Source organism: Amblyraja radiata, chromosome 4 (genome assembly GCF_010909765.2).
Source record: "Amblyraja radiata isolate CabotCenter1 chromosome 4, sAmbRad1.1.pri, whole genome shotgun sequence".
Taxonomy (NCBI): domain Eukaryota; kingdom Metazoa; phylum Chordata; class Chondrichthyes; order Rajiformes; family Rajidae; genus Amblyraja; species Amblyraja radiata.
Window position 1 is genome coordinate 26590975 of NC_045959.1, and position 27349 is coordinate 26618323.

At 44.1% G+C, this 27349-nt stretch overlaps 1 protein-coding gene across 1 annotated transcript; it reads right to left on the bottom strand.

Annotated features, from left to right (window-relative positions):
* Positions 1–26383, bottom strand: slc39a6 (solute carrier family 39 member 6). The gene is made up of 10 exons (XM_033019121.1): positions 26256–26383; positions 21815–22578; positions 20713–20881; positions 20065–20234; positions 16143–16310; positions 8359–8470; positions 6596–6997; positions 4747–4827; positions 3374–3564; positions 1–2048 (listed from the first exon to the last, which is right to left on the bottom strand). Exons 2-10 carry the CDS (start codon positions 22571–22573, stop codon positions 1896–1898), a joined length of 2205 nt encoding a protein of 734 aa, XP_032875012.1. The 5' UTR covers positions 22574–22578; positions 26256–26383; the 3' UTR covers positions 1–1895.
* Between the last annotated feature and the right edge of the window lie 966 nt (positions 26384–27349).

Genomic DNA, 27349 nt, shown 5'->3' on the forward strand with positions numbered 1-27349 from the left:
TGCAATCAATAACTTTATTAAAGTTCAAAAATTACAAGATTCGCCAAATACAACGGACTACAACCTTATCAAGCACACACACATTTAACAACCCTTTGTACCTTCAATGTTTTCTCACTGTAGTTTTTTCGATCGAAAGCTCACAGGAGAAATTCGATAGCAATATCTCATCGTAAAAGCACATCCCGTCCTCGCCAGTAAGCGCTACTTCAACATTTTATTTTCAAGTCATGGAATACATGAATTTTTCTTCATAAATAGCTCGGTTGCCTTTTGTCAGGAACAACGACTTATTACAAAATAAAAGACACCATTATTGTAGAGTGGGTGTGAACACTTTTGTTGCATATAGATCATAAAAATTATTGCAAATATACTTTGCCTTTCAGGTGTAGACTTTGCATTTCAGAACATATTTTACACAATAGCGTATGTAGTTACAACTTGTAGGGTCCATTTGAACCAACAGTAGCACAATGGCTGAATTAGCATCTGCAGGAGAGACCTGTAAATAATACCATTATTTAGACTGGTCATTGTCGCTTTACTATTTGTGCGACCTTACTGGGTTACTTCAAAATTACTTAATTGGCTGTAAAGTGCTTTGGGGGCGTCCCAAGACGGAGAACAGTATGGAAGAGCCAGTCCCATTTGTAACAGTTCACAACACTAAATAGCACAAAAGCTAAATCTACAATCTAGGGCATTATCAAACAAAAATAACAGTATTTATTGAATAAAACAGCCTACCACCCACAAATTACACATGCACAATACCACCCCACATATACGTCACACATGTAATGCATCTTTTAACAGCTGTAACACATCTATATAGTCGATTGAAATCCACTATGTAACATACAGGCTGCAATGCATCTTGTAACAACAATTTTAACACAAAGCCTGCAGGATTTGGTCAACTGCTTCTCAATAGGAAAGTATCAAAGCAACTATTGGAATGAATTAACTCCCCCACACTGTTGTAACCAAGGAAATAAAACCTTGGGAACACATGGAAAGTGAACAGCAATGAAATTGGTAGATGATAAAAGGTAGCTAGCTGAATAACAAGTGGAAATCCTGTGGAATTTCATAGACAATATAATTGCTCCTGTAACTTGCTTTTGGTTCTCCCTTTGCCATGCTTTTGGGGATTTCTACCTCTCTATTTATTTGGCATTCAGCTTCCTCCCTGGTTATCACTAAACCCATGTCCACACTCAACTGATTATCTAAGGTGGCCATTAACCAATTCTGTTTGTACCTCTCACATTAGTGAATTCATACTTAATACTTTATTTTAAAATGTGGATTACATACAGCAATGTGACTTAACCAAAGATCAACAGCTGCCGTAGGGCAAAAGGCCGAGTTACAAATGCAGAACGTGCAAAATCAACCAATTGTGGTGATGGGTGAGGGGTGGGTGAAAACTTACTCAAGGTGCCAAGCGGTAAAGTTACAGCTTTCCACTGAGCGCAAGCCCTGGCATTTCATTCCACCGACTTCAGGGAAATTCTGCAGGTCAGAAGATATTCCCACCCCCTTTCAGCGCTGCAAGTTTATATTCCTACTTCCCTCATTCCATCAAGATGCTGGTCTCAGTGTGGCGATAAGACTTAAGCTACCCGCTTAAGCAAAAACTTGCAATGATGTAGGAAAAACTGGAGGTTAGGTCATGAGTTGGGTGCAAAATAAAGGTTTAGGCCTGGAGAGGAGATGGGGGCAATTGGGAGGTGGATTTGGTGGAGCTGTTGTGAGGCTTCTATTGCAGATCACCATGTACCAATCTACTACACTCATCGTCGCAAAATAACCTACACTAAACAAATAAATAAATCTAAATCTAGTAATTATGAATACCAACTTGGTTTAAGATACAACCAATTTTATCACAGTTTCACAATTGACAAGATTTTATGTTCAAACACAGCAATAAGCAACATGATACCAAATCCCAGGAGTATTCCTGCATTCTGAAGCAGGAAGCTAGCTCCATGGCTGTAGTCATGGTTACCAGCATCACTATGAAGCATTTCCGGAACCTGTAAAATGAGACGATAGGAATCATTATTCAGTCTTATATTACTGTGAAGCGAATGCAGAGCAGTGCAATAAGATGCTCTTGTTCAGAGTTTTATGAAGAGCTAATATTCCAGCCAGATAATATTGCTGACAGATAACTTTAGGCACCAAACCCTGGATCCGACACATCCCACGGCATTGCAGGAAGTTACTGAGAAACTACTGCAAGCTCTGATCTCAATCTATCAAATATACTTGGATAGGAATGTTCCAGAAGTGATGTAAAATGTGTTGACCAATCAGACTAACACCAGTGGAATTTCATAGCAGATAGAAATTATACTTAACTTGAAATAGTCAAAATAAACAAGGATTGTCTGTAGATATTTGAGTCTGTCAAAAAGGCACAACAGAGGATGTACTTCCTGCGGCAGCTGAGGAAGCACAATCTGCCAGGCAATGATGGTCCAATTCTATACAGCCATCGTAGAGTCTGTTCTCACCTTCTCCATCATGGTCTGGTTTGGCTCAGCCACCAAGCACGACACCTGGAGGCTGCAGCGAATTGTTCGATCAGCTGAGAAGGTTATAGGCTGCAACCTTCCCACCATTGACAAACTGTACACTGCAAGGGCCAGGAAGCGAGCGGGTAAGATCATCTATGACCCCTCTCACCCTGGCCACAAACTCTTTGAATCACTTCCCTCTGGAAGGCGACTCCGGACTGTCAAAGCTGCCACAGCCAGACATAAAAACAGCTTTTTTCCACAAGTAGTAGCTCTACTCAATAACCAAAAATCTGTAGCCTCCTTTTGCTCTGGTATTTTATTTAATTCACATGTTTAATTAATAATGTTTTATTGTTAATGTTTAATGTTTTATATGTCATTCCTAACTGTCACTGTATGTCATATTGTCACTTGTGGGAAGAGCACCAAGGCAAATTCCTTGTATGTGAATACTTGGCCAATAAATCTATTCATTCATTCATTCATTCATTCATTCATTCATTCATATTTGTAAAGAGTAAATTACATCACACAAATTTCATTGCCTATTTTGGAAAAAACAGTAGTGTTCTGATAAGGAACTGAAGTGCACTGCATGGATTTCAAATGCAAGTTTGATACGATTATACTCCCCGTACACTATATGCACACTTAAATTGCCAGTCTCCAGTATAGAACAAATGCTAGATGCCACTGCACTCATGTGTTTTTTTAAAGGATGATAACATTAAGTATGCTGAGATTACTCTCTATGGAGAAGGTGCTACATAGATGTAAACTGTAGCAGTAAATACACAGAGCTAATTTTAAAAGGAAGCAACAAAGTTTCTACGTACCATATCAACCAGGGCCACGTACAAGAACAAACCAGCAGTAATTGCAAAGATCCAAGTGGAGACATTTTCAGCATAATGTCCAATGGCTGTGCCTGTTATCATGCCCAGGTATCCCAACAAAGCAGATAACATATTATACAGAATAGCTTGCTTGATGGTCATTCCAGCCTTCAACAGCACAGCAAAATCACCTGCATACAACCATAGTTCAAGACATTTTAGAAGTCACATTTCAAACCCATGTACTTTCTAGGTCTGGTTCCCTTACACTGTTACACCACCTCAGTTCGTTGCATTAGCTTTACGGAGCAGATTTATAGTGCCCTCCATAATGTTTGGGACATGAATGTTTATTTATTTGCCTCTGTACACCACAATTTGAGATTTGTAATAGAAAAAAAATCATATGTGGTTAAAGTGCACATTGTCAGATTTTAATAAAGGCCATTTTTATACATTTTGGTTTCACCATGTAGAAATGACAGCAGTGTTGTTCGAAAACTGAATCCGCGGATTTCCACGCACTCAACCATCAGCACAGGGGCTCACTCTCGCGGAAAGCCATTTATAGCGGAGATTTAGACAGATTTTCTTTTAAACCAAATTTCAAAATCCGCAGATCCTGTGTATATTTCGGAAGGTCGTCTGTGTTTTGGTAAGTAACACGTATGCCTGAGTCAGAGAGTTGTGGATTCACAATCTGCTCAAGTTAAATTCTAGAATGTCATTCCTAATGTAGTTGTTTAGATTATCACAGGAGGTCACAATATGTGGCACAAAAGATTCCTCCAGACTATTTTGAAGATAAATTCTCCACAACACCCTGGAATGATACTTATCACAACCTCGTGAGAGATCTGTTCAAAAGGGAACTGCAGATGCTGGAATATCGAAGGTACACAAAATTGCTGGGGAAACTCAGCGGGTGCAGCAGCATCTATGGAGCGAAGGAAAGTGCTCTGAAGAAGGGTTTCGGCCCGAAACGTCGCCTATTTCCTTCGCTCCATAGATGCTGCTGCACCCGCTGAGTTTCCCCAGCAATTTTGTGTACCCTCGTGAGAGATCTGACTGTTTGTGGAGTTTGTTGTGCATAACTAACATGTAAAATAATGACTTTATTCTTCCTCGGCAAGTGACTAATCTGCACCATGGCTGTAAAATACTTGGAAAAGTCTTCAGTTTATGAAGATTATATAAACAAAGCATGATAATGAATTACTTACAAAAAGAGATAATTTTAGAAGCATTGGTACAAACGTTCTATGCTGGAAGGCACAGGAGGCCTTCTACACAATATTGTACATTCATCCCCCTCTGAACTGTTCAGTCAGTCAAACATGTTATTGTGGAGGAGTTTTGTTTTGCACACTTACCCAGCTCGTGTGGTAGTTCATGACAGAAAACCGCAACAGATGTACTCAATCCACTAGACAAGCCTCCAGTAAAAGCAGCTCCTGAAATCAAAATTGAAATATCGATTATGTTGGAAATGAGGAAAAGAATATTAAGTTTAAATAATTACAGCTTAAACTTAATGCCAGTGTAAATAATGCTTATTACAATGAGTTTCTCCACTCCACAATGCAGCTAGTTTCAGAACATTTTTCCAAGAAATTATATAAATTACATTGTACTGACAGCAATTGATCCATTGAAGATAAATTAATTTTAACAGAGGCTTTTTTACAATCCCTACTCGCAAGAGGCAAGAGTATTCTAAGGGTTGTCAATTCACAGTAAATATGAGCCAGGCCTGCCATGGCCAAAATGCAGCACCTTAAAACAAAGCTTAAAACAAAACATTAGGTGCCGTGGTGACACAATGATTTAGAATGTAAAAAAAACCGTGTCAGGAGTAACATTGGATTGTGGTGGAAATCAATCTGGCATCCTTGAGGAAATGGTGAAGGGTTAGCTACCCGGTCTGGTCGGGTTGGGCCTGTATGTGGCTCTGAAAACTGTTAACAGAATGTCCTCTGAAATGGCTTACAAACTACCCAGGTGAAGGGCAATACATTCACGCACCCAGCAATGCCCAGATCTCGGAAACATTTTTTTAAAAATTTCACTTTATCGGTATATATAACCCCACAAGTGGAATCAGCAAACATGGGGAGAAGGAACAACAGATGTGCAAAATTCAGACTATTTTAATTGCAGCCTCGAAAACCCGGGTTAACCCTTCACTTCCTGTAGGTCAACACGACTCCTGAGCTGTGATTCTACATGGAGCATGTTGGTACGATGTAACTTCAATAAAGAGGTTCTCACTTGGGTGAAGAAGCACCATATCAGAGTGTAGTCAAGGTGGACATCTAAAGTTTTCAATGTGAAGAGAATTAGTGTAGACAGGTTTAATATGGATGAATGTTAAAAGAAAGGTAAAAGATTAGCTACTATTTTACTGAATGGCACCTGGGCATGAGCAAGTGGTGAAGAAGTCTGAGGAAGGGTCCCAACCAGAAACGTCACATATCTTTTTTCTCCAGAGATGCGGCCTGATCCGTCGAGAAACTTCAGCATCTTGTGTCTATCTTTGGTGAGTAGGACCAGTTGAAGAGCTCTTTCAGTATAGAACAAACATGGGCACAATGGGCTGACTATGGCCTTCCAAAACGGCATAATTCCATATCCACCAAATCAATGCCAGAGATCTATGCCCCTCCTGAACAAAATATTCTCCTCATCACTAGTGCAGGGGTCGGCTACCTACGGCCCCCTGGCCGAATGTGGCCCGTAACCCGTATCCCCTGTAATCATCCGGCCCGCCGGGCGCCTCCCCAAGCGCGGCCGAGCTCTGGCTGTACCGCATCCTGCGCAATGCCGCCAGCACAGCCGCGCACCTTCTGTGAACACGTTTAAGAAAGAACTGCAGATGCTGGAAAAATCTAAGGTAGACAAAAATGTTGGAGAAACTAAGCAGGTCAGACATGCAAGGATTGCATGAGGCTGCCTCACCTGCTGAGTTTCTCCAGCATTTGTGTCTACCTTCTGTGAACACGTGATTTGCTGACTGCCATCCGAGGCGGGATCATGTGTACACGTGATAGATATGGCCCGCCATCCGCTCACAGACATGCGTCCCGGTCCCTATGCAGAACAAGGTTGCCGACCCCGGCACTAGTGTTTACATTGCCAGACGCAGTTATGCTTCTGTCGTAAATCATTGTCATCACATTGAGAGTGGTTCAGTTTGACTGATTGTAAAGAGTCGAGTCTCACCAATGGCTAAACCATCGCTGAAGTTGTGAAGCCCGTCACCCATTATCACCATCCACGCCAGAGTTGCTATTCCTGCATCCTTCAGGTCCTCCTGGAAATAGTAGTGGCCATGATTATGGGGGTGGTGGTCCTGGTGGTGGTGGTGGTGCAGAATGTGATGGTAACGGTGGTGGTGGTGGTGGGAGTCATCAGCGTTTCCTATGGTGTCATGGAAGTGAGAGTGGCACTTGTTTTCGCACCCTCTCGGCACATACGGGCTGTAATTTCCTTCTGGGTTTGGAGGGGCAATCATAACTTCTTGTTCTGGAGTCAGCGAATTTTGACTGTAATCCAGGGAGGGAAGAGTTGACTGATCCTTGGATTCAACTACATAGTCTTCTGGGTCTGTGGGTGGTACAGGTTCTACATTTCAAAAAGACACATAAAAGGATAAAGTCACACGAAATAACATAAAACAAAGCATCGTATAACAGCGTCCATTCATATAAAAGGAAAAACAATATCAATGGAAACCGAGGGAAATTATCCAGTCTAGACAAATATGGAAACTAGAAAGCAATATACATTGGTATTCATCTTAAAGCTGCATCTTTTTTTTCACTTAAATTTTTATTGATTTTTAAGAGATATATACAAAACAGTGCAACACCATCACCATAAATAAAACAAAGTAAGAAAAACAGCAATCAAAATAAAAAATAAGTAAAGAGGGGAAAAAAAAAAGAAGTAAATAAATAAAAAAAGTGGAATAAGACAGTGTGGTTCACTTACCAACTTAAAAAAAGAAAAAACATTACATTGATTAGTTGTCTGGAGATAATTCAATATTCATACAAACATACCATCTAGTTCTATATAACGCAATCTTCCCATATCTAGCTCGGCATTTATCTAATTGGTGTCATGGCTCAAATAAACGGTCCATTTTTCCCAGAGCTTCTCAAATGAATTCTCCTTGAATCTCAAGGAATATGTTAATTTCACCATATTAAAGATGTCTCGCACAATTTCTAACCACTGTTCCTGTTTTGGACTTTTTTCATTAAGCCACTGCCTGATAAGTTGCATCTTCAAACATATTTTAAACTAAAAAAAACTACCTGAAAAAATGAAAATGATCAAAATCATCAGAATGCATTCAGGCAGCTGGTCAAACATAGCCATGTTGTACACATTTACTCAGCCAATGTGAGTGCAGTTTGTTACTGATGCTTAGCCAACGAGAGCACAGTATGTACTGAATGGCCCCTTTCAGAGTTCACTGAGCCCTCTTGTCCCCCAGAATGCATCCCGAATGCTCAGCGAGGGCCAGCAAATGAGGGTTGAAGTAATATCATCTGCTTTCCAACTTAATTCAAAGAGCAAAATAATGCCCCAAATATTTTAAACTTGAGGCTCACTTGTTAAAGTCGACATTAATATCTGACTTGAAATAGCTTCCACTCTTTAGATTCCCATTTCTCCACCATTTTGAGGTCTAGTCGAATTAGATCCACTTGGTATCACTGTCAGAAACACAGTCCTGGTCATGTCCAGGAACTGATTAACCACAAAACGTGTTGTGTTCAAGGGACCCTTTCACTCCTTTCATTTTCACAATGCATAACTTCTGCTATTTACCTGGTTCCGTAGTTTCATTCCACAAAAACAAGAGAGTTCTAACAATCTCACAAATTTTGTAATCTACACAGTGCAGGGCAACACTGATCTCTATTTTGGAAAATACCTGTGGAAATTTAACTGTGATCCAGTAATAAGCCTACCTGCAACATTTTTTACATATGCGTTTTCATCCTTGGATAATTGTTGTGACTCCTGGGGTTCTGCATTTCTGTCAAGATCCACGTCTTGTTCATCCTGGTTAGATTTCTTCTGCTGTTGAAAACAAAATCATACCTCTCAACCATTGCACACTGGTGCCATAATCCTAAATGCTAAGTGTAAAGTTGAAGGAAGATTGACCTTATTGACAGCCAAACAGAAATGCTCAACAATTCAGTTGGAAACGAGATCTTACCATCAGCTCCAGAACATCAAATTAGATTTACATCAAATATAATTAAAGAGCACAAAACCCAGTGGGTCATCGACAATAGATGTTATAAGATCTTGCTCATTTTTTTATTTAAACAAACCCGTAGTATTGATTATGAGGGGACAGATCTGTGGAAAGGTCATAGAAACAGGGCCCGATCGGACTCCTTCATGGATCGGATGCGGCCCGCGAGTTTGGCACCCCTGGCTTATAGGAAGCGTTTCAGTACAAGACGGCAATCCAATCAGAAGTGACATGCATTTGCCTGGGGATTTTCGCCACTTCAAACACCTGATCTATGTAGGAGGTGTAAATTCTGTTTAAGTTGTTTAAGACGACTGTCTCTTTGATGAGTTCATTGGCTATATTTAAGAGGGAGTTAGATGTGGCCCCTGTGGCTAAAAGGGATCAGGGAGTATGGAGAGAAGGCAGGTACAGGATACTGAGTTGGATGATCAGCCATGATCATATTGAATGGCGGTGCAGGCTCAAAGGGCCAAATGGCCTACTCCTGCACCTATTTTCTATGTTTCTATGATAGTGATGCTTCGAACCAAAGATTATAGAGGAGCAAGATAAACCACTCGACGAAAAAGCTGTAGTACGGTCATGGGCTCATGGGTAATTTGTGGCGCGCCATTTTGGGAATCATATATATTAGGGTTTTTTTGAATGGGCATCTGTCATGGCGCCCACATCTACACGCGTAGCGAGCCGTTCTGCTATAGCGCTCGAATCGCAAATGTAAGCGATTTAAGCACTTTATAGCAGTCTTTCTTCAGGTTCCCCACTAAAGACGAAAGGTAAGAAAAAAATTATAACTTTCTGTGTTGAGGCCGATCTCTTCCTATAGCTCAGATCACGGAGCCGGGGGTCGCCAGATGAATTGCTCTGATCGCCGGCCCGGGGACTATAACACTCTGAAGCCGCAGTGTGTGGAGCTTCTAGTCGCGGGGGCAGCGTGCACTTTCCCTCGCGGAGTCTGGGATCCCTCGCCGGAGAAAAGTGCCGGCCCGCGGCCTCTAACATCATGAAACCCCAGTCTCCGGTAGGAGGCAGCCGATTCAGGACCTCCAAGCAGCGGAGATCCCGAATCGGCTTGTGTTTAAGCAGGTTTGAAATAGTATTAGAAATACAGGGAAAAAAATGATGTTAAATATACACAATGTACACGATCAGTGGTGTTTAAAATACATTATAAATAGAGTTATAGGGAACAATGACATGCCACGAGGGGCACATATTAAAGCTTGAATTTCCTTCCCAATGTATGATGACTGTAACATATATAATTCTATTCTTATGATCCTGACAATGTATTATATTATATTTGACAATTTTTGGTACATCAGCAAGTTATTAGAAAGTCTTATTTTATACATATAGACTTAGCACAATAATAAAGGTAGACAAAAATGCTCCAGCTCCATAAAAATTTCTCCAGCATTTTTGTCTACCTTCGATTTTCCAGCATCTGCAAGTCCTTCTTAAACAATAATAAGGGTATTAATTTTTACACTGCTGTACATTTTTGGTTTTGTTCTTGTCGTAAGGCAGGCATGGTATTGTAAGCTCTTCCACATTTAAGTTAAATCAAGTCAAGTCAAGAGAGTTTATTGTCATGTGTCCCAGATAGGACAATGACATTCTTGCTTTGCTTCAGCACAACAGAACATAGTAGGCATGAATACAGAATATATTCAGTAGGCATAAATTGACCTACTAGAGGAAAAATGCATCTTCAATATACATGTCTCTCCCCACCCCTGAAAACAATTGCATTTAAGTGACATATCATCCATTCTGCAGTTAGGTAGTTATAATCAGATTTGTTCTTATAAGTTAATTCTATATGATATTTTACTGTAATTTCAGATGTTGACAATGGGTCCAGAATACTCGTTGATAAGATCTCCTACAGCGAACTACGGAGTACTTGTCAAAGAACAGCCGTCTTTGTTCTGAACACTCTGTATATCTCACACATAAAACAATAAATTATGTAAATCTTACCATAAATGACAGAAATAAAAAGTGTTATCCTTGTTTATGAATTTTGTTGTAGAATGATTTAAAATGGAGTGGATTGATGCAATATACTGGTAACCCACAAATGTTTAGTTATGAGATATTCACATTTAAAAACTCACTCAGAGCTCGGGTGGCTGTGAGCAGCTGCCGGGCCCGGACAGCGGAACCGCAGCTAGACCCGGGGCTCGCAGGTGACCTGGGAACTGCAGCTAGTCCCGGAGGGTCCTGGCCCCTATGCAAAAAAGGCTGCGGACCCCTGGACTAAACCAAACCCTCGATCCTGTCCCGTCATCCTTTTTTCAAAATTTAGCAACTCAAATGGTGGTGCGTCTTCATTGCCGGGAAATACGGTAACTCATTTCCCTCAAATATATGTAGATTTCCCTCAAATATATGTTAAATTAAAAACTAAACTATGGTAGCAATGCACAGTTTTCATGTATAATGCTCGCACTTCTGCATCAATGTAGGTATGTATACACTATATTTCTTTACACTAACATAGAATGAAAAAATATCTTGGCATGTGTTCATTTATATTTTATTCACAATATTAGGATTCAGAGAGAGGTTGAATGAAAGAAAAAAAAGTTCAACAAAATTAAGAGATCACAAGAAAGAAACTAGAGAAACATACATATGTGTGTGTTATATATTTATATACATATATATCACACATATATACGCATCATATATACAGATCATATAATGAATATATAACCATATAACCATATAACAATTACAGCGTTTATATATATAAGAAACTAGAGAATTATGTATGTGTGTTATATAATTATATACATCAATGTCACATTTATATATCTGTATCATATATATAATATATGTGTTTATAAAATATAAATATAGGCAAATATATTGGCTTATGGCTTATGTTCCTTATATCTTATAGCAAAATATAAAGGCAAATATAATTGTATTTATGGCTTATGTACATCATGAGAATGGCTCATGTACATCATGAGTTGCTTTAAATCAAAGTTGCTTCTGATCTATGAGGAACTTTGAAATATATTATCTCTATCTTGCCTCTCACACACAGAAACACACACATACCGTTCCACCACAACACTGATTAAACAAAAGATCATAGAATGAATATGGTCCAGAGACCTTTCATTGAGCATTGTTGCTCATTTTATACGCAGTTTCCCTTTTTAATTTTTGTTTTTTTAAAAGGAGCACCTTATTTATTATAAACAAAGATAATAATAGTCTAACAATGAAGGCTAAGAGAACAAGATAAACTACAAAATCCAATGGACTGACGTGGATTAAACTGCGAGAGGCATAACGGAGATTGGGGTCTTATTCCTAAAATGGCGGAAGTGACGTTCCGTGACGTTCCGATCCGTACTACACGTCAATCCATTGGATTTCGTAGGCGTGGTCTATCTTGCTCCTCTATAATCTTTGCTTCGAACAGCAGTGATGACCCTGATGAATTACCGGTATTATGCTTTGAAAATTCGGATGACAGTAGTGAATTTTTCGGATTTGAAGATTAGAATGCTTTTCGTTTTTGTAATCTCTGTAATCTTTGTTTCGTGCACAATTAAATGCTATTTTATTCCGAACGCTGTATTTTTTTATAACCGCACCGATGTATACATTATCTGTGTTTTGCACTGGAAATGGCCGCGTATGGAAATAACCGCCACCACAGTGAATGAAAGTAACCGCCACCACAGCGAATGTCTGGTTTTTATTTGTCAAAATTTCGCGACTCAAGATGGGATGCGTCTTCGACACAGGAGCATCTTCATTGCCGGGAAATACAGTAATTTTACAGAAGCCAATTAACCTACAATCCTACACGTCTTTGGAATATGGGAGGAAACCAGAGGACCGGAGAAAACCCAGACAGTCACAGGGAGAATGTATAAACTCTGTACAGACAGCATCTGTATTCAGGATGGAACCAGGGTCTCTAACGCTGTAAGGAAGCAATTCTACCGTCAGTGTGCTGTTGCTGCACTTGGTCTTCACATGCCTGGAGAGCTGCTGTTGTACCCCACAATGGAACTTCTAGCCCAACAAAGCCGTGTTTGTAGTTAATTTGTTCCTGGACTTGAAAGAGTATGTTTCTGACAGAGATGACAAGTGGATCTAATTCTACTAGACCTCAGGAATCACCAGGCACTCTGTGTCTCTGCTTTAGTGTAATCTAGAGATACAGCGCGGAAACAGGCCCTTCGGCCCACCGAGTCCATGCCGACCAGCACATTAGCACTACCCTACACAGTTTCACACTTTAACCAACCCAATTAACCTACAAACCCGTACGCTTTTGGAGTGTGAGAGGAAACCAAAGATCTCAGAGAAAACACACGCAGCCACGGGGAGAATGCACAAACCCCGTAAAGGTAGCACCCGTAGTCAGGATCGAACCCAGGTTTCTGGCGCTGCAATCGCTGTAAAGCAGCAACTCTACTGCAATGCTGCCGTGCTGTTATTTTCATGCAACAATGATGATTGTTACTGCTACTGGAAATGATCAAGTTGCTGTGAGGTGCTGACTGAGTCCAGCTTCCTCTGTGGGTCTTTGTCCTTTAACATTGATTTTCTTCCAGCTCTTTACTGTTGCTACTGTCGAGGGACCAAGTGGACGACGGTGACAGCCTGGGATAGGCAGATACTTTATTTTTCATTTTCTCAATTTGATTTAATTTTGTTATTCTGATTAAAGTGGTTAATTTGAGCAAATTCGAGTCCTTTATTTTAGCCAGCATAAAAGCAGGCTCAACGGCCCACTGAGTCTCGGCTGACCATCAATCACATTGGTTCGATGTTATCCCACTTTCTCATCCACTCCCGAAATATTAGGGGCAAACTTGCACGTCTTTGTGATGTGGGAGGAAAACGGAGGAAGCACACAATCTTAGGGAGAACATGCAAACTGCACACAGACAGAACCTGAAGTGTCTGTACACAGACACAAGGCTGAACAGTGTCTCTGGTGCTGTGAGGCAGTAGCTCTACCAGTAGCATCACTGCTTTCAATTGTGTCGCCTGTTCACAGGAAGTCCTTACTTGGCTCTCATTTAACAATAGCAGAATTTCCATCTTATTTGACTAGAATAAGTCATGCTACAGTTTCAATTTGTTTAAACTCAGATTGGCTGCACTATCTAGCTATAGAACAGTGACAACCACCGGCCACTTGTCATCCACATTGGCACTTGCTCGTGCGATGACATCATCTAACTGGATCGTGCTGTATATTATAGTATATTAATGATTTGGATAAGGGGATTGGAGGTTTTCTGGCCAAGTCTGCAGATTATGCTAAGATAGGTGGAGGGGCAGGCAGTGTGGAGGAAGCAAGGATTCTGCAGAAGGTCTTGGACAGGTTAGGAGAGTGCGCAGAGAAGTGGCAGATGCAATTCAGTAGAGCAAAGTGCAGAGTCATGCATTTTGGTAATAATAATAATAATAATATCTTTTATAGAATAAAGGCGTAAATTATTTCCTAAACGGAGAGAGAATCCAGAAATCGAAGGTGCAAAGGGACTTGGGAGTGCTGGTGCAGGACTCCCAAAAAATTAATTTGCAAGTCAAATCGGTAGTAAGGAAGGCAAATTCAATGCTAACATTTATATCAAGATGACTGGAATGCAAAAACAGAGATGTAAATCTGAGGCTCTAAAAGGTGCTGGTCTGGCTGCATTTGGAGTACTGAGTGCAAACTTGGGCCCCATGTCTGAGGAAGGATATGCTGGCTCTGGAGAGGGTACAGAGGAGGTTTACAAGAATGATTCCATGAATGAGTGGGTTAGCATATGATGAGCGTTTGACAGCATTGGGCGTCTACTTGCTAGAGTTTAGAAGGTTGAGGGGGGACCTCATTGAAACTTACAGAATAATGAAAGGCATAGATAGAGTGGATGTGGAACGGATGTTTTCACTAGTGGGAGAATCTAGGACCAGAGGTCATAGACTCAGAATTAAATGGCACTCTTTTAGAAAGGAAGTGAGGAGGAACTTTAGTCAGAGGGTAGTTAATCTGTGGAACTCATTGCCACAGAGGGCTGTGGAGGCCAAGTGAGTGGATATTTTGTAAGGTAGAGATAGACAAATTCTTGATTAGAACGGATGTCAAAGGTTATGGGGAAAAGGCAGGAAAATGGGATTAGGAGGCAGAGATCAGCCATGATTGAATGGAGGAGTAGACTCGGTGGGCCGAATGGCCTAATTCTACTATAACTTGTGAACTTGGGCTGGATTATGGTACTGGCCAGACCCTGCAATTGTTCTTCTGGAAAAATACAATGGTGATGGAAAGCTTGTGTTGCAGGCATTTCACCAAGAGGAGGAATCACCTGAATTAGGTTTCCCAACTCTCCCCTTTCCAATCGTACATCAGAGATGGACAATTTTTCTTACTCTGGTCATGTATTTCTCACGGTGGGCTCTTTGTCTTGTCTTGGTTCTTGGACCAGGGATTGCTCAAGTTTGGACAGGAATTCCTTTGTGGATGTCGCAGCATGATTCCAGACATGCTGGTTCCATATTAGAATGGGCCAGAGTGATATGGGACGCTCACATTATGGTGGAGTGAATTAGTGAGACCACACGATACCTCAGTCTTGACATTAAACCACCCCATTAAAACAGTATTCCTCTTCTGGTTTCCCTTTTTGCCCTGGCTCCTTGACCTGACCGTCCTCTCTCCATTGTGTTTTCCTCAGGGCGTCAATGTCAAAGCATCCATGTCCTTGGTCCAAGACAGTTAGATCCAATGCTGTTTCATTTAGTTCCACTCTCCCGATCTTTTCCTTGTGCAAAATCTTCTCCTGAACCGTATTTATCCACCCACATTGGGAGTTGTCAAGTTACGTGCTTGGGGCCCCTGATCTTCTGATTAAATAAGCTTCCATTGCCCTTTCAAACACCGCCTTCCAGTTAACTGTCACCTATCCATGTTCTCCAGAGATGCTGTCTGGCAAGCTGAGTTACTCCAGCATGTAAGCCAGCATCTGCAATTCCTTGTGCCTACCTTCCAGTTATAACTTGCTCTGTAAAAATAAAAGCTTGGTCACGTCATTTTGGGCTCCTGTGTGAATTGTTTGTAAAGCTGAACCCTTCTGGTCAAACTGACGCTGTGGTTTCTTTTTATTACTAATCCATTATTAACAAATTTCTCCAATCTCACCTTAACTTCTCTGCTTTAAAGAGAACTGCTCCAGTCTGAATTTTCTCCTATAAATCTGTATTACACTGTGAACCATTCATCCTTGCCTGCTATGGTTCTGATTCTTTTATCAATTTACCACCTTGAGAAGCAACTTATCATTAAGGCTACCAGTTTTACTTCCCTGTTCAAATATCCAAAGGGAGAGGATCATTTATAAACAAGACAATTACCAGTACAATAAACTTTTGGCTGTCAATTAAAATAGTCACTATTTAGCAATAGCTCCCTTATAAATGAAAGGAACAGGGTGGACCATCAACTCTTACCTTCCTTTTCCCTTTGTACAATTTAATTAACGTTATCAGATGTTCGAGAAGAAACATAAAGTACAGGCCCCCAAGGGCAGTGAGCCCCTTCCACACATAATTCAAGTGGTCGTTGCCTTCTTCAGGATGTCCATGCTGCTCACTGCTGTGGTGATGAAAGCCTTGAGACTGGAAGGAGCAGAATTTTGGTTTTAGTTCCAGTAATAAAGGTATCCCACAAACTTCAATTTCTATTCCATTTCTAGCCCCAAGCGCGTTAGTGTATTTGAAGTATTGCAACTGTTATAATAGGGAAAATGCAGCGGCCATTTTGTAAACAGCAACCATGGGCCAACATGTTAATGACCAATCTGTCCTGGCTGTGCTCATTCAAAACAGAGGTCATGGCATCTTTCACACACAATCACACAGCAGACCTCAATTTCACATCTCTGCCATCTTGGGGCAGGAGCTATTCCAGCAAGCCAGGTACCAGGAGTATCTCGGCAAGCCGGCAAACCAGCTCACCCGTCGCGGATCGAGGACTCGCTCACCGTGGACGGAGGACCCACCCGGTAGGCCCGGCTCACCCACGGAGGACTTTGAACTCGGCCCCGAGCTACAGGCGTCTACAGGACCCGCGCTGCTGAGAGGGTGGAGGGACCCATGAGCAACCGTCAAGAGCCAGGAGGGTCACTGTGAACTACCTGACGGGGGGCACCAAGAATTAAGGGGGACCTGATGGAGGGGCAGGCGAGAAAAGGAGGACTCTGCACATGCAGCGGCAGGCAGAAGATAGGACTGTTTGGTGAATTGTTGTATCTTTGTCAGCGCTGGAGACGTGGTGACTCTTATGTACAGCCTAGGTGAGGTCTGCTGTATGATTTTACCGGGTCGTATGCTGTATTTCCCTGTAACTAGGTGCATGTGACAATACAGTATAATTGAATCATGGCAATTGAATAGGGCGGTCACGGTGGTGCAACAGCAGAGTTGCTGCCTTACAGCGAATGCAGCGCTGGAGACCCCGACTTACAGCGGGTTCGATCCCGACTACGGGTGCTGTCTGTATGGAGTTTGTACGTTCTCCCCGTGACCTGCGTGGGCTTTCTCCGAGATCTTCGATTTCCTCTCACATTCCAAAGACGTACAGGTTTGCAGATTAATTGGCTTGCTAAATGTAAACACTGTTCCCAGTAGGTGTAGGATAGTGTTAATGTACGGGAATCGCTGGTCGGCAAGGACTCCGTGGGCCGAAGGGCCTGTTTCTGCGCTGTATCTCTAAACTAAACTCTAAAGATGGAGATAAAATGACACAGGTCTGGGGTAGGGGTGGTGGTGCGACTTATCATTGGCGTTGCCCAATGTCAAGGGACATAACCTGGGGTTCGACCTTTTTAAGCAGCAACATGCAAGCTCAAGGTTCTCTCAACATTTAGTTTAGTTTTGGTTTAGGATACAGCGCGGAAACAGGCCCTATAGCCCACCCTGCTGACCAGCGATCCCCGCACACTAACACTACCTTGCACACGCCAGGGACAATTTACAATTATACCAATCCAATTAACCTGCCATCCTGTACGTCTTTGGAGTGTGAGAGGAAACCGGAGCTCCAAAAGAAAACCCACGCAGATCACAGGGAGAAAGTACAAACTCCGTACAGACAGCACCCGTTAATCAGGATGGAGCTCGGGTCTCTAGTGATGTTAAAGCAGCAACTCTTCCATTGAGCCTCCGTGCCGCCCAAACTTGACCCACAATCTTCCTTCAAATCCAGTCTGATCCCATCAGCTGTTCCGTTTCGTCACTCTGCCCCCTGCATTATGGATGCGTCCGAATTATCATGGGCTAACCCATAGATCTTTGCCTTTTAAAATCCATTTAGATGCAGAGGGACAAAGATGATGATGATCCAGCGCGTTTGGACCTGTCCACAACATTCCAAGAGCTTAAATTTAGTCGTCAAGTCAAGTCACATTTATTTATATAGCACATTTAAAAAACAACTCTCGTTGGCCAAAGTGCTTTACATTTGTTACAAGAATAGCACAACAAAACAAACTACATACATATATACATGTAGCCCTCACTCAGAGGACGTCAGGAAAGGCTTGGGAGTATAGATAAGTCTTTAGTCTTGACTTAAAAGAGTCGATGGAGGGGGCAGTTCTGATGGGAAGGGGGATGCTGTTCCACAGTCTAGGAGCTGCAACCGCAAAGGCGCGGTCGCCCCTAAGCTTATGCCTAGACCGTGGGATATTCAGCAACCCCAAGTCGGCCGATCTGAGGGGCCTGGAGGTGGAGTGGTGGGTGAGAAGATTTTTTATGTGGGTGGGGGCAAGCCCATTGAGGGCTTTGTAGACATGGAGGAGAATCTTGAAGTTTATACGGAACCGCACAGGGAGCCAGTGGAGAGAGGCCTGCATCGGGGTGATGTGGTCCCTTTTTCGGGTGCCCGTCAGGAGTCTCGCTGCGGCGTTTTGGACCAGTTGCAGGCGGAACAGGGAAGATTGGCTGATGCCAGTGTGAAGGGAGTTGCAGTAATCTAGGCGGGAGATGAATGTGTGGATGATCTTTTCCAGGTCATCAAACTGGAGGAATTTTTTTATTTTAGCTATCGTCCGAAGCTGAAAGAAGCTAGCTTTTACCACGGCATGACTTGTTTGTCAAATTTCAGTGCTGAGTCAAATATCACGCCAAGGTTTTTGATGTGAGGTTTGAGTAGTGGGGTAAGGATTCCAAGGCTGCCTGCTATCATTTTGATTGAGTCCGAGGGGCCGAGAAGGATGACCTCAGACTTAATCTCGTTTAGTTGGAGGAAGTTCTGGGCCATCCAACACTTTATATCCTCGAGGCAGTGGGTAAGGTTAAACAGATTAGATTGTTTTTTGGGCTTCAGGGGGAGATAGAGTTGGGTATCGTCTGCGTAGCAATGGAAGGAAATGCCGTGCCTTTCAATGACTTGGCCTAAGGGGAGCATATACAGGGAGAAGAGAATGGGGCCAAGGATGGAACCTTGTGGAACCCCACAGCAGAGATTAGCTGGGGAGGAGAATGAGTTGCCTATGTTAGTCGAGAAACTCCTACCTTTGAGGTAGGAGATGAACCAGCTCAGGGCAGTGCCATCAATACCAACCCTATACCGGAGATGGTCAATTAGGATGGTGTGGTCGACTGTATCAAATGCTGCACTGAGGTCAAGAAGGAGCAGAATTGCACAGTCGCCGGAGTCAACGGTGAGGAGTAGGTCATTTTGTACCTTCAACAAGGCAGACTGTGCTTTGGTGAGCCCTGAAACCTGATTAGAAAGTTTCCAGGATAGTGTTTTGGTGAAGGTAAGGTATAAGTTGACTTAAAATTACCTTTTCAAGGGCTTTTGAGAGGAAAGGCAGTTTAGAAATGGATCAGTAGTTACTTGGCAAGGTGGGGTCGAGGTTAGGTTTTTTCAGGAGGGGCTGGACCACCGCATGTTTGAAGCAGGTAGGAACAGTGCCAGTGGCCAGAGAACTGTTGAAGATGGCGAGGATGCTGGGACCAGCTGTTGTAATGACGTCCTTTAGGAGGGCAGAGGGGACAGTGTCGAGGGGGCAGGTAGTAGGTTTCATGGTGGTGATCAGTTTTACAAGGGAGGGTAAAGTAACGGGTTGGAAACGGTCTAATTTTGAAGAGCAGACCAATGAGACAGCCAGGTCACGGGTGGGAGGGGAAATATTCGTTCTTATATTCTTTACCTTAAATTTAGGAACATTCCACCAAATATTGACATGGAAAAAGTAGATACACCTTTGTGAAGCAACAGGTCTTCTTGACAACGGTAAGCATCTCGTTGGTAAAGTGGTCACATGCGCCCCACTGCCTGATTTCATCAGTATATTGAGCTGTGCCCTCAGTGGGATATGGAAGAGGCTACATGAATTACTGGATAGACGCAGACAGTACTTACATGTGGCAAGAGATGTAAAAACGCATCCCCGCTCAATGTCCCGACAGCCAAAGCAACCAAAAATGTCAAGAGAAACTTGAAGAATGCTTTATTCATTAAAGGCATAAAGATGATGCCCAATAGAGACAGCAGACTGATGATTGTGACAGATATGAAACCTCCAATCCATGCTGTTGCAAAACAAGAAACAGGCAGAGGTAAATGCTTCCTTATACTTTCCAAAAATATACTTGCATTTATCAATAACATTTGGTAAGTGATTTACGAGCCATTTCCTATCCTCCCTTTCTCTCCACATCAAGACTGCATCACTGTAGTAGTCAGTAAACTAGCATTATGGTCCATGATGCGATTTTAATCCTACTTCTCCATTAATGCTGTTATAAAATGGATGAAGCCCTGGGTTTCATAAAGACAGTGAAGCAAAAGGAAGACTCTCCAAGTCTGTGCATTAGGCCGTTTGGATCTCAAGATAAAGAGAAATGCACAGCACCATGGGGAAGGGCAGCAATAAATGGGAGTGAACGGACAACTCACTCAAAGTCTGCATTGACAATCTTTCCCCTGCTGTGATCTTCAGTGACAGATTTTGGACACGTGCATTACTCAGTATGAGGCAATCATTCCAAATTACATAAAGTGACTCACCTGCCCCAACGGAGTAACCAGAATATTTCTCTCCAGGTTCATGTGCAATGCATGCCTTGCTTTCGATCTGATCCAGAAGCGCTGGGCAAAGGTAGCTGAACTGCTCAGCACTCAAAGTCGCATGTGGGTGCATTCCATGGGATGAGAGTATCTTGTCTGCATTCAGGCACTGCATGGGACACAAGAGTACACCATGGGTACCCCCGCTGGTTGATAGAGTTTGTTTGGAACATAGCCTGATTAACAGTACTGAACTCACCAAACATCATGGGTAGCCACCAATGATCTAGCCCCTTAAATAATGTGGTGTTTATGTTACTGAACCAGCAGACCCCTTGACCATCAATAAGACCATGGTTGATTTTTGTTAACCTTAGAACAGATTTCTTGCACTATATCCATAAAATTGAAAAAAAGTTGATTCCTGATTGAATATACTGAGTGAATGAGTCTCAACTGTCCTCTGAGGAGAATTCTAAAGATTCACCAGCCTTTGGGTGGAGATATTTCTTCTCATATCTGTCCTGGATGGCCAACTCTTGATTTTGAAGCTCTGATCCTCCATTACGGATGTCTTTGTCATTACTTTTTATTTGCTCAACCAAACACATTAAGAATTTTGCATATCTCAATGAGGTCACCTCTTATGTTTCTAAAATCAATAGAGTACAGGCCCTGTCACCTTATTCTCTTCTAATCTACCACCTCAAGCAGGTGAATATTGCCTCCCTATTGAGTATGTCCCTTTATTCAGTGATCTATAAAACCCATGACCCCAACCAAGCCTGAAGAATGGTCCCGACCTGATACATTGTCTATTCGTTCGCTCCACAGAAGCCACCTGACTGTCTGTGTTACTCCAGCAGTTTGTGTTTCACCCCAACCAAGCCTTTGGTTATCTGTCCAAATATCTCCGAATGCTAAAAGTGATTCACCTTGGTGTGTAGGAAAGAACTGCAGATGCTGGTTTAAATCGAAGGTAGATACAAAATGCATGCTGTGCCTACCTGTGATTCACCACCACATTACTAAGTGCTACATAAATGTAAGCGGCTGTTGTTGCTGCAGATTGACAAAGCTAAAGAGTAAAAGGAATCCTTACCTCTTCTTTGCTCGGGTCTTTATCTCCATGGTCCATAAGCTGATTGTTTTTTCTGCGTAGCTCTCCGACAATATTGTGGGTAGAATCAGGTGGCAGTTGTCCCCCCGTGTTGGCGGTGTACCCGGCCGTTGTGCCGAGCTGCCCTCTGAGCTCGAGCACCGCAGATGGCCCGGTGGGAGGGGAGCTGGCGGTCGGAGGGCTGCGGGCCGGCCGTGCGCGCTGCTTCCTTCCCGATCTGTCGCCGGGCGGGACTGAGTGGGCGTGTGCGCCGGAGCCGCTCTGGGCATCCGTCCCGGATACGTTGACGTGCTTTGGAAAATGCCCAGCCTCTCTTGGGGTGGTCTGCAGGCCGATTCTCAGCTGGATCTGCCGGCAGCCGGGACAGCAGTGGCGACGAATGGTCCCTTCTGCTAATACCGTGCGTTTCTTGGTGACGTGGTCAAAGTGCTCGCCTTTGGTCACCATGGTCCTGACTCCCCCCACCCCAATGTTACACAGCAGCTTTTCCAGTCCCTCCACGGTCAGGGTGCCATTTTCTCCATACTGGTTGAAGAGCTTGTGCAGGTAGTATTTCTGTTCAAACATGGCCTTGTACCTGTCCATTGCGGCGATGGTCGGATCAGGCCGCTGTGCGTGACCGTGCTCACTGTGCGTTGTGCACTGGGGATCGTGGTCGCCCAGGCTATTGCACCCGTCCCACAGGAAGGTCAGCAGGCAGGCACATGTAAGACCGACAGCGAGAACCCTCCCCCCTGCCATCACCCCTGCAAAATGAAAGAAAGACGTATCATTCTGTTTTTGATATACAGCATGGAAACAGGCTCCTCGCTGATCACTCATTCCCACTTTCACATCCATTCGTTACACACTGGGGCCAATTTTGCAGGGACCAATTCACCGACAAACCGCACGTCTTTTTGGGATGAGAGGGGAAACCGGAGCACCCGGAGGAAACCCACACAGTCACAGGGAGAACAAGGAAAGTCGACACAGCAGCCGAGATCAGGATGGAACAGGTCGCTGGCACTGTGATGCAGCAGCTTTATCTGCTGCGCCACTGTGCTGCCCATCCACACACAAGTATTATCAGTGGAGACGATAGAACAGCACTTTAAGGAATCTTGCAGCTTTGCACAAATCAATGTTCTGTGTTGGTAAGTTCCAAACATTCAGACCACCTGTTCCCTTCCCTACTTGGGACATTTTTAATGGCACCTCAGAATCACGGAAAATTTATGGCTGATGCCCTTCGGATCCAATTTCATCTCAGTTAAATCCCACCTCCCTGCAGTGGGAAAGTAATCCTGCAGGACGCAACTCTTCAAGTGCACATCGAGCCCTTGTGAAATGTGGTGAGACTTTCTGTCTCTCTCACTAGTTCAGCCACTGAGTTGCAGACCCACACTACCCATGGAATCAATTATTCTACCCACATCTCCCCTTTAATTCTACAAATTACTTTACATCTATTCGCTCTGGGTTTTTTTAAACTTTCAAATAAAATACATCTAATGTGCCATCTTGTAATTTTATACTTTTAAATTGAGCTGATTCTTCAACAACATGATCCCAGCCCATCCCACTTTTATTAAAGATAAAGTTTGTTTTTATGCTCCTGATGCCATGTATTTGTAATGTGACCAGAATTATCTGCAGTGTGCAAGCCCTGACAGTTGCGTACTGTTCTATCACAACCTCCTTACTTTTATATCACATGCCTCAGGTATAAAGGGAGGCTCCTTTTCACCATCTTGTTGACCTGTCCTGATACCTTTGAGGATATAATGTCCCTCTGTTTCTGCAGATCAAACAGTATTCTACATTGCTCACCTTCCTTTTCACACTTCCTCAAGTGGGGTGCCCCAAATCCAAGTCATAGTAAGTCCTTCGACCCATCACATCCATGCATTCCCTCTCCCTCCTTTCTACACTAATCCCAATTCCTCACATTACGTCTGCAGCTTTCTATGCCATGGTAGGTACTTCTCCTGCTTCTCAAGTAGGGTGGTAGTCTCTGCCTTTGCCACATCTTCGGGTAGCGTGTCCAGGACACACAGAGTGTACAGTGTGGGTACTGCAGCCCAGGACAGACCTCCCTCCTGCCCACACAACAGGCTCGAACAACTTGCTCTCTCCCTCCCGGCTCCCCCCACCCTCACTCACTCGATCCCTCCCCCACCAACCAACCCTCCTTCCCTTGTGCTCTCCCTCCCTCTCTTCCCCCCACCCTCCCTCACCCCACCATCCCTCCCCTTCTCCCCCCACCCCACCATTTCGCCCCCCCCACCCTCCTTCTCTCCCTCACCCTCTCTTTCCCCCACCCTCCCTCTCGCACTCTCCTCTCCCATCCCCCCACCCCACCTTCTCTCTCTCTTTCTTTCCCCCACCCCTCCTCTCTTCCCCACCCATCATTCTTCCTACCCATCTTCCCCCTCCCCGTCCTCTTCCTTTTGTCACTTTCCCTCCTCCTCCCTCTCCCTTTCTCTCCCCTTCCTCATCCTCCTTGCACTCCTTCCCTTCAGTCCTTTTCCATCTCCAAGGAGAGAGAGCTGAATGGATAGCAAATTGACTCCATGGAAGGAAGCAGAGGGTGATGGTGGAAGGTTGCTTCTCAGACTGGATGCCTGTGACTAGTGGTGTGCCTCAGGGTTCGGTGCTGGGCCCGTTATTGTTTGTCAACTGCATCAATGATTTGGATGAGAACCTACAGGGCAAGGTTAGCAAAGTTGCTGATGATACAAAAGTTAGTGCTTTTTCCGATAGTGAAGATGGTTGTGAACGATTGCAGCAGTATCTGGATCGATTGGCCAGGTGGGCGGAAGAATGGTGGATGGAATTTAATACAGAGAAGTGTGAGGTGTTGCATTTTGGGACGTCGAACAAGGGCAGGACCTACACAGTAAATGGTAGGCCTCTGGGTAGTGTTGTAGAGTAGAGGGATCTAGGAGTACAGGTGCATGGTTCCTGGAAGGTCAAGTCGCAGGTAGACAAGGTGGTCAATAAGGCTTTTGGCCTTCATTAGTCAGAGTATTGAGTATAGAAGTTGAGAGGTCATGTTGCAGTTGTCTAAGACATTCGTGAGACCGCATTTAGAATATTTTGTTCAGCTCTGGGCACCATGTTACAGGGTTCAGAAAAGATTTACGAGGATGTTGCCAGGACTAGATGGTGTGAGCTATAAGAAGTTGAGTAGCCTGGGTCTCTATTCCATGGAGGGCAGGAGAATGAGAGAATATCTTATAGAGGTATACAAAATCATGGGAGGAATAGATTGGGTAGATGCACAGTGTCTTTTGCCCAGAATAGGGGAATCGAGGACCAGAGGACATGGGTTCAAGGTGAAGGGGAAAGATTTAATAGGAATCCGAGGGGTAAAATATTCACACAAAGGGTGGAGGGTGGAGGGTGTATGGAACAAGCTGCCAGAATAGGAAGTTGAGGCCGGGACTATCACATCGTGGAAGAAACAGTTAAGGGCCTGTCCCACTTAGGCGATTTTTTAGGCAAGTGCAGGAGACTCTGTGCTCGCCACATATTCGCTGGTGGTCTCTGGTGAGTCTCCTTCATGGTCGCGAGGAGTTCCCGCATTCAGGGAACTAGTCGCGGCCTCAATATGGTCGGCGCAAATTTTTCAACATGTTAAAAACTTTTCTGCAACCAAAAATTGGTCGCCATGGAGAAAGTCGATAATCCTGTAGTCGTAGGTGCAGTTGTAGTGGGGTCGCCATGTAGTTATGGGTAGTCGAGGTAGTCGTAGGTAGTTTTAGTTAATCACCTTTGCTGACTGGTCATTTTCATTGGCTCATTGAGAAAAAAAACGTAAGCACGTGTTTTCAGAACCAAGGATAACCGACCGGTAATGTTAAATGCCTGCCGAACTTCACAGCTGTGTATCTCTGGCTTCTTAAAAGTGTCTCCACTCCTTCTCTCCCCCCCCATCCCTTAAAGGATTTACCGTCCACTGTACTAGCCGTCTTAACCTTCCTGTTCATCGCGGTGTGTGCCTGTATCACCTTGGCTTTGTACCATGTGAATTTCAGACAGCGCTCTCCTCCCTCCCCCCACCCCACCCCCCCTTCGTGATGTGTATGTGTGTGTGTGTCCAACTCTGACAGTCGCCGGCAGTCCGCTGGAAAAATCACCTAAGTGGGACAGGCCCTTTAGGCAGGTACATGGATAGGACAGGTTTGGAGGGATATGGACCAAGTGGGACATTGTCAGCCTGGGTGGGCGAGTTGGGCCGAAGGGCCTGTTTCCACACGGGATCCCTCTTTGACTCGATCTCCTCCTCATTCACCGAACCCCCTTCCTCTCTCCTCACCTCCCATGCGCTCTCTCTCTCCTCCTTCCCCCACCATCTCTCCTTCCCTCCTTCCCCGCTCTCTCCTTCATTCTCCCTCCCTCCCAGCTTTCATGCTTCTCTCCCGCCCCCTCTCCTCACCAGGTCCGGCCGATCCCTCGATGATGAACCTCAACCGGAACCGGCGGATTGTGTCCGGACCAAAGCTGCTTGGAAGCGACTCACGGGGCCCGAGATCCGCCCAATCACCGCGCGTCAGCTCCACAGCGCCCCCGAGTGGCCGCCCCGGTAACAGCAGGGTCCCTGCGGCTCAGTAGCTCCCTCGAGTGGCCGCCCCGGTAACAGCAGGGTCCCTGCGGCTCAGTAGCTCCCTCGAGTGGCCGTCCCGGTAACAGCAGAGTCCCTGCGGCCCAGCAGCGCCCCCGAGTGGCCGCCCCGGTAACAGCAGAGTCCCTGCGGCTCCGCAGCGCCCCCGAGTGGCCATGAGGGTAACAGCAGAGTCCCTGCGGCTCCGCAGATCCCCCGAATGGTCATGTCGGCAACAGTAGAGTCACTGCGACTCATGAGACGCCTCCCACCCTCTCCCTGAATCTGCACCGGTAGCAGAATTCCAACAGATTTGGTCTGGCTAACCCTGAGCTCCACAGAGGTTTGTAAGAAGGAACTGCAGATGCTGGTTTAAGCCGAAGATAAACACAAGAAGTAAAGTATCCAAGTTCAAGTTCAAGTCAAGTGAGTTTATTGTCATGTGTCCCTGTATAGGGAGGTTTCACGGCAGTCGGGTCACGACCCATGACCCGTACTGTTGCTAGGCTACTCCAAATGGATTACACGCGATGAACTGCAGGTAGGCACTTACCATTGTTTCCAGTGTAGCGGGCCCGTTAAAACCCGCTGAAATTGTCAATTTCTGCGCTGTAAATAATTATGGAAATCGGGATAAGCATGCGAGACATTTAGCATACTTCAGAATTCCAAAAGTGAGGAGAAATTATGGTAGATAAAAACGAGAGCTGAAGGGACAACAACAGCCAGAGTGCTTGGCGAACATTGGCCGTTTGCTCACTGCATTTCATCAACAGTAAGGCATTATTTGTGTTTTTTCTTGATTCCTTTGGCATCTAAAAAGTTTCAGAAGTGATAAACCTGGCTGTAATTTTTTTTAATCGCCCATGGTTCTCGTGGGTTTTTACATACAAAATGAAAACGCATCTGAAGAAAAATTTACAGCCAGA

Excerpts from the sequence above, each read along its gene's own strand:
- slc39a6 (XM_033019121.1), bottom strand. The coding sequence starts at position 22,573 with ATGGCAGGGGGGAGGGTTCTCGCTGTCGGTCTTACATGTGCCTGCCTG. Across the intron at positions 20,235-20,712 it reads TGGTTACTCCGTTGGGGCAG|CATGGATTGGAGGTTTCATA; the intron begins GTGAGTCACTTT and ends GTTTTGCAACAG. Across the intron at positions 4,828-6,595 it reads CAGCGATGGTTTAGCCATTG|GAGCTGCTTTTACTGGAGGC; the intron begins GTGAGACTCGAC and ends TTTTGATTTCAG.